This window comes from Astyanax mexicanus, chromosome 9 (assembly GCF_023375975.1).
Source record: "Astyanax mexicanus isolate ESR-SI-001 chromosome 9, AstMex3_surface, whole genome shotgun sequence".
NCBI classification, from domain to species: Eukaryota; Metazoa; Chordata; class Actinopteri; order Characiformes; family Acestrorhamphidae; genus Astyanax; species Astyanax mexicanus.
In genome coordinates this window covers 8,171,613-8,185,419 of record NC_064416.1, presented here as the reverse complement: position 1 = coordinate 8,185,419, position 13,807 = coordinate 8,171,613, and the positions used below count along the sequence as shown (strand labels likewise).

Here is a 13,807-nt window from a genome sequence, read left to right as displayed (position 1 = left end):
CATTGTAAGAACAGTTCTGTTTTGTGTGTGCAGCACGTGTTAATAATTAGTTTTTAATGGTCTTTGTGTGCATTTTGGCTATTTTGTTACTTTTAACATGATATTTAACCGTGTTTTCTTCTTTCTGGTGTATTTTTATGTCACTAAGACCAAAGACCAAAGACCTGTTGTTAATCAGAATGGACATTTTTCAGCCAATCATAGAGCAGCTTAGCCCAGCCCACTGCATTGGAAAAATAAAAATGTAGCTAAAGCAGAAAATGAATATAAACACTTTTTTTTTTCTTCTTCTCATGTTTTGTTTTACTGCTTGTGAAATGATATTTGTATTGATGATTGTGAGGTTTTGTGAAATGTGAGAGTAAAATAACTTATTTATAATTGTATTTACTAAGTCTTATTTTTGAGTGCATTGACTGTATTGCTTATGTTACAATTATGATTTTATATTATAATATATATTTTTTTACTTTTTTAATCATAACTGTTACATAATTGAGGTATGAAAGGGTTAAGTGGTCTCTGAGTGATATTATTCAAGAACATTTTATTGTCATTCGCATCACGTGGTACATGAGGTGGAACGAAATTGTGATCTCACGATCCAGTTTTACACCCAAGAGCTGTTATTAAAATATATATATATATAGATAAAATAAGATAACAAAATAAAAGAATACAATAAAAATAGAACAGAACAAATTAGATAAAGATAAAAACCAAAAAAATAAAAATAGTAGGCAGAGTATACAGGTAGCAGCAACATGAAGTCCAGAGTGCAGGTTTTGCTATAGCAGCATGATAATGTGAATTAAGAGCAGTACAACATAAAGTGTCTCAGTGTGGTTTAAGGTGACATTGTTTGTTAGCAGTATTTTTCTTGTAAAGTGTCTTATATAAAGTGTTAAATGTAATTTCTCCCGTACCAACAGATACCCTGTGAATTACAGCAGTGGAGTGAGGAGGAGCAGCGGAGACATGATCATTGGTTCAGGTTAGTTCAGACACTAGAGAACTAAACATCCTTGTAACACAGAGAATCCAGTGCTGTTCAGGAGGAAAATATACACAGAATAAAAAAAACATATAGTGTTCTGAACATATTAATTTACCACAGAATGCGAGACGATTTAGTAAAAAAAAGCCCATTCACTTTGCCCATTGAAAAATTCAGCTTAGACACGAAACTCCATATATGGGCAGACTAAGGCATAACTGCTGTGTTCTAATACTAATGCTAACTAGTTTGTATGGAATATGTAGTTTAAATAAAATTCTTAAAATTAAATATACTCAAATTTCCCCAATACATACTCAGAACTGGTCTGTTACTGAGTGTAGTTCCTATAAACACTGTTATCCCACAATAAAAAATGGAAAGGGAGGAGCTGCTTATATCTGGATAAATAATATAAAAATGCAGATGCAGTGATGCAGCAGTTCATTAAGAAGTGACTTTTAAAACTGGTAATATTATATTAGCAACCTTAACAAAGTGTAATACATTATTCTAATCATATACAATAACAGTATATAGTATATTTCTAATATCTTAATAGAATCTTTGTCAGTATTCTGAAATACAGAGCTTTTAGCCGATGATCCTAGTCGTCTTACAATTCGCACGCACAGAAATCACTATTTTTACACCATTTACAAACTCAAAGTAGCTCCACACTTCATTGGTAGAATTCGGAGGGTCCTGACATTTAAAACAAGGCACTGAGAGCTTTAAAATGTGGAGGTAGTTTATTAAAAACTCTATTTATACACATACAGTACCTTCAGCTAGTTATTTAGGTACAGACACCTTGGAATTAAGACACTATTAGTCGCCTGATAAGCACAAAGAAATAGGTAGTATAGGGCAACAGATTGCAAAATTAGGAATTCGGAAATGCATGAATATTATAGAAATATTTCAAGCAATAGCTAGACTTCATGCATTTCCACTAAATGAAATTCTGTGTGTGTATAAACAGTGTTTTTAATGAACTATCTGTGCACATTCAGAGTTCTTAACGCCTCATTTTATATATCAGGGCTCTCAAAATTCTACCAGTGAAGTGTGGAGCTACTTTGAGTTTGTTAATAATGTAAAAATAGTGATTTCGTTCCATGTGTAGCACTATGCCCTTATCACTAGCATTGTCTGTTGGGAGTATCAGCCGAAAGTGCTGTATATCAGAATTAAATAAAGACTCTAGTTATAAAATGCAGCATAACAGGAGCTATAAGAAGAGCACATGCTCCACAAGAACTGTTTTTAAAGGTTTTTAAAGGGAAAACTTCTTTATAAGCCCTTTAAACCTATTAACATGCCTTGAGCCGTATATAGGCTACAGGTGTAGTTGATAAATACCCCCTTTTCTGCAGTAAAATACGTTATTTACATTCTGAATATTTGAGGGATTTGAAAGCTGTCTGTGTTCTCTCTACTTCACTTAAAAAAATGTTATATTAGTAACAGAAATCGACCCAAATTCTGCAGGTTTGAAAATAGATGTAAAAACTAAAGAAACATAATGAAACTAAAGGTTTAAAGGACATGAACTGTTTGATTTGTATTCAGGATTGATGTAGATTTTAAAATGAAGTTCAGGAAAGAGCCAATTGTATGATTTTATTCATTATAATTTGACATAGCAGATTAACTTTAATACTTTTTTTTAGATATCCTATTACAATTCTGCTTTTCAGTAATGTTCCTTGGCATCAGACATGACAGCTATTTATGTAATGCTTGAATAGAAATCCTCAAGATTTCGGGATGTAACATCAGGCATAAAATAGATAAAAATCCTGGCCTGTTAATGGGTTTTAAGGTGTATAATTTAAAGAAAAGACAACACACTAACAACTCTTCATTTCAACTATCCGTGTTTTTTATTAATTGAAATTCCATTTCTTACAAAAACAAACAATCAAAAAAAAAAAAAAAAAGCACGTAATGAGATTTAAGCCAGCAAAATACAGATAAAAATAAAATATCTGAAAAGGTCACTTTTATAAAACCCCCCACCCGAAAGAATGTCGTGATTAGCCGCTGCTACACCGTCGATGCGCCACAATCTTACCCAATTACGAGCGTCCCACCGCACCACAACGGAACCGCCATTCCTCATTAACCACGGGACAGAATTACGCTATTATAATTATGATTATTTTTATATTAAGCTAATTTCAAAAAGAGCTACAGTTCCCGCAGTTCAGAGCCACACTCTCAGACGCTGAACCTCTCGCTGTATAACGTGTTGGTCATCGTGAAGCCGTTACAGTGGCCTGAGTGTAATAAAATACAATACGCCGACACACACACACACACACACACACACACACCAGGACACAAAGACAATGACACCGCATGCCCAGGACATACACACAGACATACACACACTTCATCAAGACATCTCAACACCACCTGCAACTCTGGTCTCAAACATCGTAATATATACAGCTCTGGGAAAAAACATAAAAGACCACTTAAAAATGATGTTTCTTTGATTTTACCAAATTAACAAAAAACCTCTGGAATATAATCAAGAGGAAGATGGATGATCACAAGCCATCAAACCACCAAACTGAACTGCTTGAATTTTTGCACCAGGAGTAAAGCAGCATAAAGTTATCCAAAAGCAGTGTGTAAAACTGATGGAGGAGAACATGATGCCAAGATGCACAAAAACTGTGATAAAACCAGGGTTATTCCACCAAATATTGATTTCTGAACTCTTAAAACTTTATGAATATGAACTTGTTTTCTTTGCATTATTTGAGAAATGAAATATCTACGTCTTATTTGGTATTTCAGCCATTTCTCTTTTTCTGCAAATAAATGCAGAAAAATTATAATAAAATTATTTTTATTTGTAATTTGAGAGAAATGTTGTCTGTAGTTTATAGAATAAAACGACAATGTTCATTTTACTCAAACATAAACCTATAAATAGCAAAATCAGAGAAACTGATTCAGAGACTGAAATGGTCTCTTTTTTATTTATTTTTTCTCCAGAGCTGTATATAATATATTTTTTTGTCCAATCAGAATAAAAATCATACTGTTTGTTCACAGCCACGCAGGTCAGCTGACACATGGTGGCAGATTTAAGTGTCAAGTCTTCAGTAATGTGAGTGTTTAGTGTTCTGTCGGGATTCGTAGCTACAACACAAAACGTCCTTTTAGTGTTAAAAACGCAAACGCAGCTCTGATTCAGAGGCCTGAGAGCCGCAGAGTGCTAACATGATCAGCATGAAAATGCGCTTTAAATGAGAAACACGAACTTCTTCATCCGATAAATCCTCCAATATATTCATCTAACAGCACTGCATTATTCCTCTAACAAACACCCAACACTCCAACAACCTCCTGTCTTTGGTGATCCTACCAAATCTCTAACCACAGCCTCGTACAGCAGCTCAGCCAGAAACACCAACACTACTAACACCAGCTACCAGTGACTGAAAAAGAAGAAAAGCAGCAGCAAACAGCATTTAGCAAATAATAATAATATATAATCCAGGTGAGAATTCAGATGCTAACAGTGTATAGATAAGTGGCATCACTCAGCACTGCAACTTTCTATTAAAATTTATAGAGATGCACTGGATTATTTACACGATTTCATTCATTTTGCTACTTTTTTCACCACTAAATAATTTTAACTATTATTTATGAGGTTGCAAATACTTATTAAATACATATAAACAGCTACTTAAAAGTATCAATATTTAATTAATAAATAAATCATTTATAGGGATGCATCGAATACTTAGCAAACTAAATTATTTGGCCGAAAATAGCAAAAAAGTATTTTAATTTAATTTATGCCAAATAATGACATTTATACATTTCAGATCATGTTGTGCTTTGTTGGTATGTCTAAATGTTTATTGTTTAATCCATCTCTAGGTACCACTTAAAAAAAGGTTTGTTAATTAATGGTGAATAATTAGGTTGTAAATGCTTTTAAAAAACAGGAAGAGTCGTGTCATTTGCCAAATAGCGATCCCACATTTATTTATACTGTTAAACATCACTGTCTGAATATTCAATTCAGATCTTACTTTATCTTTTCCATCTGTCTGTATTAACATATCTAAAGAAAGTACATATAGCCTAAATAATAACCATGAATAAACCCTTTTTATAAACTAGCTTTATTTGAAAGTGGTATCTGGAGATTAACATCTCAGCAGACAAACCAACAAATCACAGCATGACCTAAAACAAATGTCATTACTCAGCATACATTTAAAGTGCTTTTTTTGTTATTTTTAGCCAAATAATTCAGCTGCTAAATATTAGGTGCATCCCTAGAAATAAATAATTTTATTAATTAAATATTGATAGTAATTTTCAGTAGTTGTTTATAATGAGATGCACAATGATATCAGAATTGGTTACTAATTGTTTTTTTGTTTTGTTTTTTTAACAACCATCGGCACACTACTTTACAATTCATTAATTTTAAGCAAATGTTATTATTTTTTTTTATTATTTTAATAATCACAGTGATGCTAACAGTGAATTAGCATAAGAAACCGCCCATTAGCATGATGATGCAAACTATTTAAACGGCTGCTAATGTTGCTAATCAGCAATCAAGCAAAAGATACATGATAATGACTTAAATGCCATAAACACTGTTAATGCTGCTAACACTGAATCAAAATGATTATCCACAAATATAGCTAAATCATATGAGTCTTATTATTTATTAAACTAAGTGAATGAGAGTGAATACAAACAAAAAAATCCTGCTAACTGGTGGTTATTAGCATCCATGTTAGCACATCTGGTTGAGCTGTTAACACCCTTCTGGAGGTTTCAGGATTTATACCTTCATTAAACTTCATAAATTAACCCTTAAAGCCCCAAAACTTCATCTAAACTCTCAGTAAATCGATTCTGATTATTTTAATGAGATAAAATGGTATGACGATCGTGGGCTACACAAATGCTAAATTAAACGAGAAGAAGAGAAAAAGAAAGAAACCAGGTGTATAAAGTTTCTATCTTCCCCATGTTGATACAGGCTTACTGTGAGTGCACTGAGGATGAAGAAAATAAAAGACAAGAAGAAAAGAAAGAGTGATGGAAAGACCTGAGAATGTCCAACACTTCAGAAGCACCATGAAAGATGGGAGGAGCAGGAGAAAGACGAGAGGAGAAAGACTGACGAGACGAAGATGGAAAATGTGCAAGAGAACCCCTCTCCTCCAGGGAGATGGGCGTGGCCACCGAGGGGGTGTGGCCTTACTGCCGGACTTCAACATAATTGGCTGGAAAGAGTCCATAAGCCCCTCTGCACACGCCCCTCCACCAGCCCTCGTCAATCATCTCGATGTTGGTGATGATGTCATCAGGATCAAAGGAAATCTCATCATCGCCAGCTGTAGATACAGAGGAGTTCAGGTTAACAGTGGTATAACACAAACACACCTACACACAATTATTTACACTCTCACACACACACACACACACACTGCACTCTCTCACACTCACACACACTTACTCTCACACACACTCAACACTCACACAATTACTTACTCTCACATACACCCAACACTGCACTCTCTCTCTCTCTCACACACACACACACACACACACACACACACACACACACTTACTTACTCTCACACACACACACACACACCCTACACTCACACAATTACTTAAGGCCCTGTCCCACTGCGATTGCGTCTAAATATCCACTATAGTACGACCAAATTTATCAGAAAACACTGCGTCCACTGAGTGAACGCAGTGCGTCCAAATTACGTCCATATTCCGTCTAAATTGAAGTTGGACGCCGACTTCCAAATTTGTACGTCGACTTCCACTTTTTGGACGTCGACTTCCAACTATATATGGTTGTTTTTTCTAGTGAATCATCATTTCTTCTTGAGCTACAAGAGAGAGAAATCCGTATAACTGTTTGATCCAGCTGTTAAACTGTTATATTAATACCATTTTAACCTTTTTCGTTTCTATATTTTGAAATTCGTTAGATTATATTTGTCAACATTTTGGGTTTATTTTCGTTTGTTATTTTTCTAATAAAAATAGAAATTACATAATATATTGTCTTTTGTTATGCTGTGCAGGAACAGTAGCCTATGCCTATATCTAAAAGTAGCAATAGGCTGGGAAAAAAGCCAGAACATTGAACAAATGCCAGTATAATAACTAAAAACTAGCGGCTAGCAGACGCCTGCAGCATCATTGATTTCTAAGTATTTTTATGTTTTAATGTTTAAATGTGTTTAAATTTTTTTTTTCATGTTTGCAAAATTAATGTTTCTTTCATTGTTTCGATAATCAACTCTTTGGGGAGCAGTTATAGGCCCTGCGAGGGCCTTTGGAATGCTTTGTTTCAAAAAATTATTCTTTTCAAGGCTGTAGGAAGAAAGCAGAAACATGCAAAGCATTGGCATGTAAAAATCAAATATGCAAGTACATTTTAAAAACAGTTTCAATGTTCAAAATCGCTTGGCGGCGGCCGTCTTAGCGGAACCCTTCCTCTTGGCTGGCATCTTGGAAAGTGTGGAAAAGCGATGGACGCCAGAAAAATATTTTTATGGACGTCGACGTCCACCTGTACGTGCCGTCTAAATATCCACTAAATTACGTCCATATTAGTCGCCGTCTATTCCGAAAAATTTGGGAGGTACCAAAACCACTTTTGCGTCTAAAGTGGACGGCAACGTCTAAACTACGTCCACTTGGACGGTGCCGTCCAAATATCCGCTAAACTACGTCCATATTGCGTCTAAATATCCACTAAACTGCGTCCACTGAAATTTGGACGTACTTTAGTGGATATTTAGACGCACTCGCAGTGGGACAGGGCCTTAACTCTCACATACACCCAACACTGCACTCTCTCACACACACACACACAATTACTTATTCTCACATACACCCAACACTGCACTCTCTCACACACACACACACAATTACTTACTCTCACACACACACACACACACAATTACTTACTCTCACATACACCCAACACTGCACTCTCACACACTTACACACTTAACCCTACACTTACACTCACACACAATTACACTTACTCTCACATACACTCAGACACACAAACTTGCACATGAACTTCAACACACACTCAACCCCCCAAGCACAAATACATTTAACTCTACACTTATTCTTATCCCTTCACACACACACACACACACTCCCCCTCACTCACACAAACTCACTCACCTACCCTTAAACATGCATGCTCTCACAACCAGTTACATACGCTCACTCTAGCCCTCACACTCACTTATTTTGCCATTGTATATACGTTGTACTTAATGACTTGCTTGGATAAATAAAATTAATAAAAAAAATGCATCCAATTTCATAGTGGGACTGGAATGAATGAGTGTATGTGAATGCATGTTTTATAAATACTGCAGCTTAATGAATTCCAGTATAAACTGAGTATAAATTCAAGACTCACCAGCTTGGTAATCATACAGCGCCACAGCGGTCACCCCCAGATCCTCTCCATAATCATACGACTGAGAATCTGCAGATAGACACACTTATAATGAGTTCTACTCAACAAACAGGTTTGAGATGAAGTGAGATCACCAGCAGCTGAACCGGTTACAACACTACAGCAGATACATACACACAATACTGTTATAATCTACCAGGAAACACCACCATTAAAACACTCCACTGACCCGACAATCACTTACTTATTTCATCTGTATCTCCATATATGCTGCAAAAGGTACACTCTATTTAGTTGTGAGGTGGTCTCTTGTGAGTGAGTTGGAACGAGGCCTGATAATGGGTACCAAATGGATAATGGAACATTACATTTTTTATTTTTTTGCAGGTATTTAAAGGAGAACTGCGGTGTGAAAGGGACTAAGAATGTGATAAAGTACTTACCTTTTTTCAGGAATAGCCCGCCTCTGTTCTCCCACAGCTTTTTGAGATCCAGTATTTTGGGCACTTTGTCCAAACAGGCTTTTATAATAAGTGAGACGGGTCATATTTTGCGCCTGCAGATAAATCGCTTTTTACACCGATTCCGGTAGAATCCGGAAAGCCCTGAACTCTGTCTGTCTGTCTGTCTATCTATCTAAAATTGAAGTCACAATAAGTTGAGCATGAGAACGAATAGGTAGGATAGTTGAGCAGATTGCAAAATGAATTCATTGGAAATGCATGAATTCCAGCTGTTGCTGAAAATATCTGGTTACTGTCGATATTAGAATGCAAAGAACCAACAACAAATTACTTAAACTTTGTTCAAAACGTTTTACTATTTGTGCTCAACGGTTGACTTTTTGTGACTTAAATTGATGATGGCAGCGCTTGGAGATTTAACTACACTATGGGATGTAAACAGAGATTTTAAATAAACATTTTGTGCAGTTTTAAAGTTCTAAATGCCTCGATTTAAATGTTGGAGCTCTCCGGATTCTACCAATGGGGTGCACAAAATACTGGATCTCAGAAAGCGGAGGTATGCTATTTAACAAAGGTAAGTACTCTATATCACGTTTTAATACACCCAAAGTCAAATTTTACACCAGAGTTCTCCTTTAACATTCCTCCTTCCAAAGCATTACATTTGCACTGGGAATAGGACACAGAAGACTTGTCTCGTCACCCACAATTGATGCATGTCTAAGATATGATTGGGCAGCTGACTGCTGACTGTTGTCAGGGTTTTAATCAGTCAGGGGTGCACCTATATTTCCCACTGCCAAGATAGAAACACACCAGAAATTTACCTGAACACACCTCACTTCCGTTTATTCCTAAACCCTGACTCTATTTTAACAGCGCCGGTGCAAGGTGTGAAAATATGCTGTTGACAGGATGTAAGATAGGGCCCTTAGCATCAGTGTGTTGAGTAAAATCTGGCAGTGTTACCTGCTGCCTGATACTGTCCATCCTGCTCCTGGTTCTGCTCCGGCTCCGGCTCCACCTCCACATTCTGGTAGAGATCCTCCTGAACTGGTTCTTCATAGGTGGGCTTTGCTGCAGGGGTGGAGACTGGTTCCACCTCATACACATTATCCTCTTCCTCTTTTACCTCGGGATGGGCCTTTTATTACACACACAGACACATGGAGGACAGAGCAAAATTACACACTCAACCACATATAAAGGGGTAAACGAGCAAGAACAGCCATTGTTATTCATTACAAAGAAAAAAAAAGAGCAGAATGTATATGATGGAAATAAAGTCACTAGAAAGGGCTCTGTATTGCTCTACACTGTTTTTTTTTTTTTTTTTAAATAAAACGGAAGCCATTTCACTCCCTATACTTCGGGTAGTGTGCTACAGTCCGTCAGAATCAAGATGTGGCTTCTATGAATATTATAGAACATCCTTCACATTTTCTGTAGTGTATTATAGTCTGTCAAAATGAGTGTGGAGATCTTGTGAACATTAAAGAGCATTATAGAGTGTCTGTATACTTCCTGTAGTGTAATACAGTTTGTCAGACTGACCATGTGGCTTATATGAACATTATAAAGCATTATAGAGCTCCCCAATGCTTCTGTTTAGTGTATTACAGTCCAGAATAATATTATAGATTGTCCCCTACAGTATATTATAGTCTAAAAGCAATAAGAAATTAAAAAGTGGCATAATTACAATTCCACCTTGTATGTGTATTGGTAACTATATAGTGTACTATATGTCAACTGAAGAGCTGCCTTTTTTCTTTTTCATTTTTCATTTAACCTGAACCTGTATTAAAGCAAGAAAAATAAACATTTGAACTCCATAAATAATTAAATAAATAAAATAAAATAAATAAAAGCAATAATAAACTGCATTAATTCTGTATATTTGGGGCACAATCTTAAGATACAGTCTGAGGTCTAAATTAGAGGAATTAGATGAATGAAGTAAATACCTAATAATAATAAAACCCAATAAAAGTTCACATCCACATTAAGTATTTTTCTTTATATATCAAAAAGTTACAGATCAAAATGTTCTACGAAAACACTGTGAGTAATATACAAACACGTGAACTAAACTGAACACAGAATGAAAAAAAAAACAACAACATTAAAATGGTACGTGAGAACAAAGCTCATGTGGTTTACAGGAAAGACCACTAGGGGGCAACACAAGAATTTGAAATAAAGAGACACACAGGCACTGTTTAGAACTGGGGCGTAAAACTCATTTTATCAAAGGGCCACATCGGCATAATGGCTGTCCTCAGCATTTAACACCTGAAGAGAACTATCGTACCGATTTAATCGCAAAAAATCTTGGCACACCCCCTATATATTATTATTATTGTGAAGTTCTGAATTACCTGGTACACTGGAGCAGTGGTGGTGGTGGGGCTGGGCTGAGGGGAGGGGGTTCTAGCTTTGGCATTCTCCTAAAACCAACCAGGAAAAATGCAAAAACATGCAGGATGAGGATGGACACAGACACACAGAAGTATGGAGGACACGATACACTATTGCATAATACAATAGTGTACATTACAGAAAAAAAAAAAAAAAGACAAGTTAAAAATGATGAGTTTCTTTGATTTTGCCAATTAAAAACCTCTGGAATATAATCAAGAGGAAGATGGATGATCACAAGCCATCAAACCAAACTGAACTGCTTGGATTATTGCACCAGGAGTATAAGGCATAAAGTAATTCAAAAGTAGTGTATAAGACTGGTGGAGGAGAACATGATGCCAAGATGCATGATGAACACTGTGATTTAAAACCATTGTTATTCCACCAAATATTGATTTCTGAACTCTTAAAACTTTATGAATATGAACTTGTTTTCTTTGCATTATTTGAGGTCTGAAAGCTCTGCATCTTTTGTTTTTTATTATTTGAGCCATTTCTCATTTTCTGCAAATAAATGCTCTAAATGACAATATTTTTATTTGGAATTTGGGAGAAATGTTGTTCGTAGTTTATAGGATAAAACAACAATGTTCATTTTACTCAAATATAAACCTATAAATAGCAAAATCAGAGAAACTGATTCAGAAACTGAAGTGATCTCAATTGTTTCCAGAGCTGTATGTTTATTACTAATATAAAACTGCTTTGGAATGAGTGTTTGAATATTTGTATCTGGCTCGTCATAAAAGCTTCAAAAAATCAAATACCCTAACACAATGACACTGATTAACTTCTTTATCTTCTGTCTAATGTTTAACTTTCAGAATGAAGGGGAATGAGAAGGTGCAGCAGGGGGCAGTGCAGAGCTGCAGGGTTTAGTCTCATACAGAACAGTGGTGCTGTCAGAGCAGGGTGTGGAGCTGACAATGGCTGGTGTTCAGATGTTTCTTAGCCAAGACAAGACGTGCCACATTACAGTTATCACAGAGCACAGAATAATCATGCAGAAAGCATCTGAATTAATTATTTTTTGTGTAATAACAGTATTGTTTAATTATTCCAATAGTAAGTAACAGAAGTGTCACAAAAATAAATGTTAAAATGTTCATCTTTGTTAATAATAATAAAACATACAGATTATCGCTCCCTGTCTTCTGAAATGCAAGTTCATTTGTTAATTTTAAGATTTGTTGTAAGAGTCACATCATATAAATATATTTTACTTTACTTTTCCAAACAGGCAGATCTGAAAGATATTAAGAAACTATTCTTAGATAAAGAAATTGAGATCAGCTTTACTCAATGAACGTATGTTGATTTCTCCAGCATGATCAGGTGACCTCAGTGCCTCAGGACTTTAGAGATGGTCGTTGCAGAACCACAAGTCCACGGGGTGGGGCTAAGTCTGATACAACTCCTCCTACATTGTGTTTTCATTGGTCTGAAGCAGTTCAGACCCTAACCCTATCCTTCACCCTTGGAGAAAAGTCACGGATAGGGATGTACCTCTATCTTCCGGCGAGCTTCCTCCTGCTCCTGCTTCTCCTTGGCCTGTCGTCTGGCTCGCTCTTCCTCCGCTCGCTTTCTGTCTTCCTCCTCTTTCTGCTTCGCCAAGTTCTCAAAACGAGCCTTAATGTTGCCTGTTCCACTGCCAGCTGTGTACACACACACACATAATTTAACTATTTTTTAACATTTTGCCACGCATTTGCACAGTTTGCTCTGTAAATAGCAGCCAGCACAATTTGTTTTGGGGATGATTTGTCTTTTATTTAAGATTTTTGGACCTTAAGTGTTATATTTGGAAAATTAAACAATATTTGGAATTTTGTCCATTTTTGTAGGGAACTCAGAGTACAAGGGGTTACAAGCTGCTGTATACAAAAAATACAAATCAAATATAAAAGGGCCAGAAAGTCACAGACACTCTGCAGGTGTCTGTTTGTAAAGCTGCTGTCTGCACAGGTTCAGTGATAAAGTGGTTAAACGTTCTCACCTGCTTCCACTGGCTTGGTTTTCTGGTAAGCAGTGCTGGGCTTCTCCACCTCCTCAAACGTTCCTGCACTCTGAACATAGACGAGCAACAAAGTCACAATACACTCCTCTATCAACCTTTCCACTCATATAACCATCCTCTTATCTATACTTCTGTTCATGTATCCACCTACTATCTACCTATAGGTTTATCTATATGTTGGCAGAATCAGCCTGTAAACCATATTTTTCAACACATTACACTGACATGCAAAACATCACTTGACTGGAACTAGTATTGTGTCCCATGACTTTTGTCATGTCCCATTAAAGGTAGTCGCTGTCTGTTTACAGACAGACAGACAGATTGAGAGACAGACTAGCATCAGGAGAGAGAGAGAGAGAGAGAGAGACAGACAGACATACAGAGATAGAGACAGACAGACAGATAGAGAAAGACACACAGACAGT

The 13,807-nt window shown here is 36.2% G+C and overlaps 1 protein-coding gene across 2 annotated transcripts in view; it reads right to left on the bottom strand.

The window, feature by feature from the left end:
- Positions 1-2,863: 2,863 nt before the first annotated feature.
- The window catches only part of LOC103032886 (src substrate cortactin), a 38,085-nt gene continuing 27,141 nt past the window's right edge, over positions 2,864-13,807 (bottom strand). Inside the window, exons 11-16 of one of the 2 annotated variants that reach the window (XM_049483329.1) lie at positions 13,359-13,428; positions 12,869-13,017; positions 11,320-11,388; positions 9,908-10,082; positions 8,472-8,540; positions 2,864-6,393 (exon numbers count right to left, since the gene is read on the bottom strand). In XM_049483329.1, coding sequence (XP_049339286.1) covers positions 6,257-6,393; positions 8,472-8,540; positions 9,908-10,082; positions 11,320-11,388; positions 12,869-13,017; positions 13,359-13,428 — 669 coding nt within the window. In that variant the 3' untranslated portion in view covers positions 2,864-6,256. The remainder of the gene's footprint in view (positions 6,394-8,471; positions 8,541-9,907; positions 10,083-11,319; positions 11,389-12,868; positions 13,018-13,358; positions 13,429-13,807) is intronic. The other variant, XM_049483330.1, reaches the window with a different exon arrangement.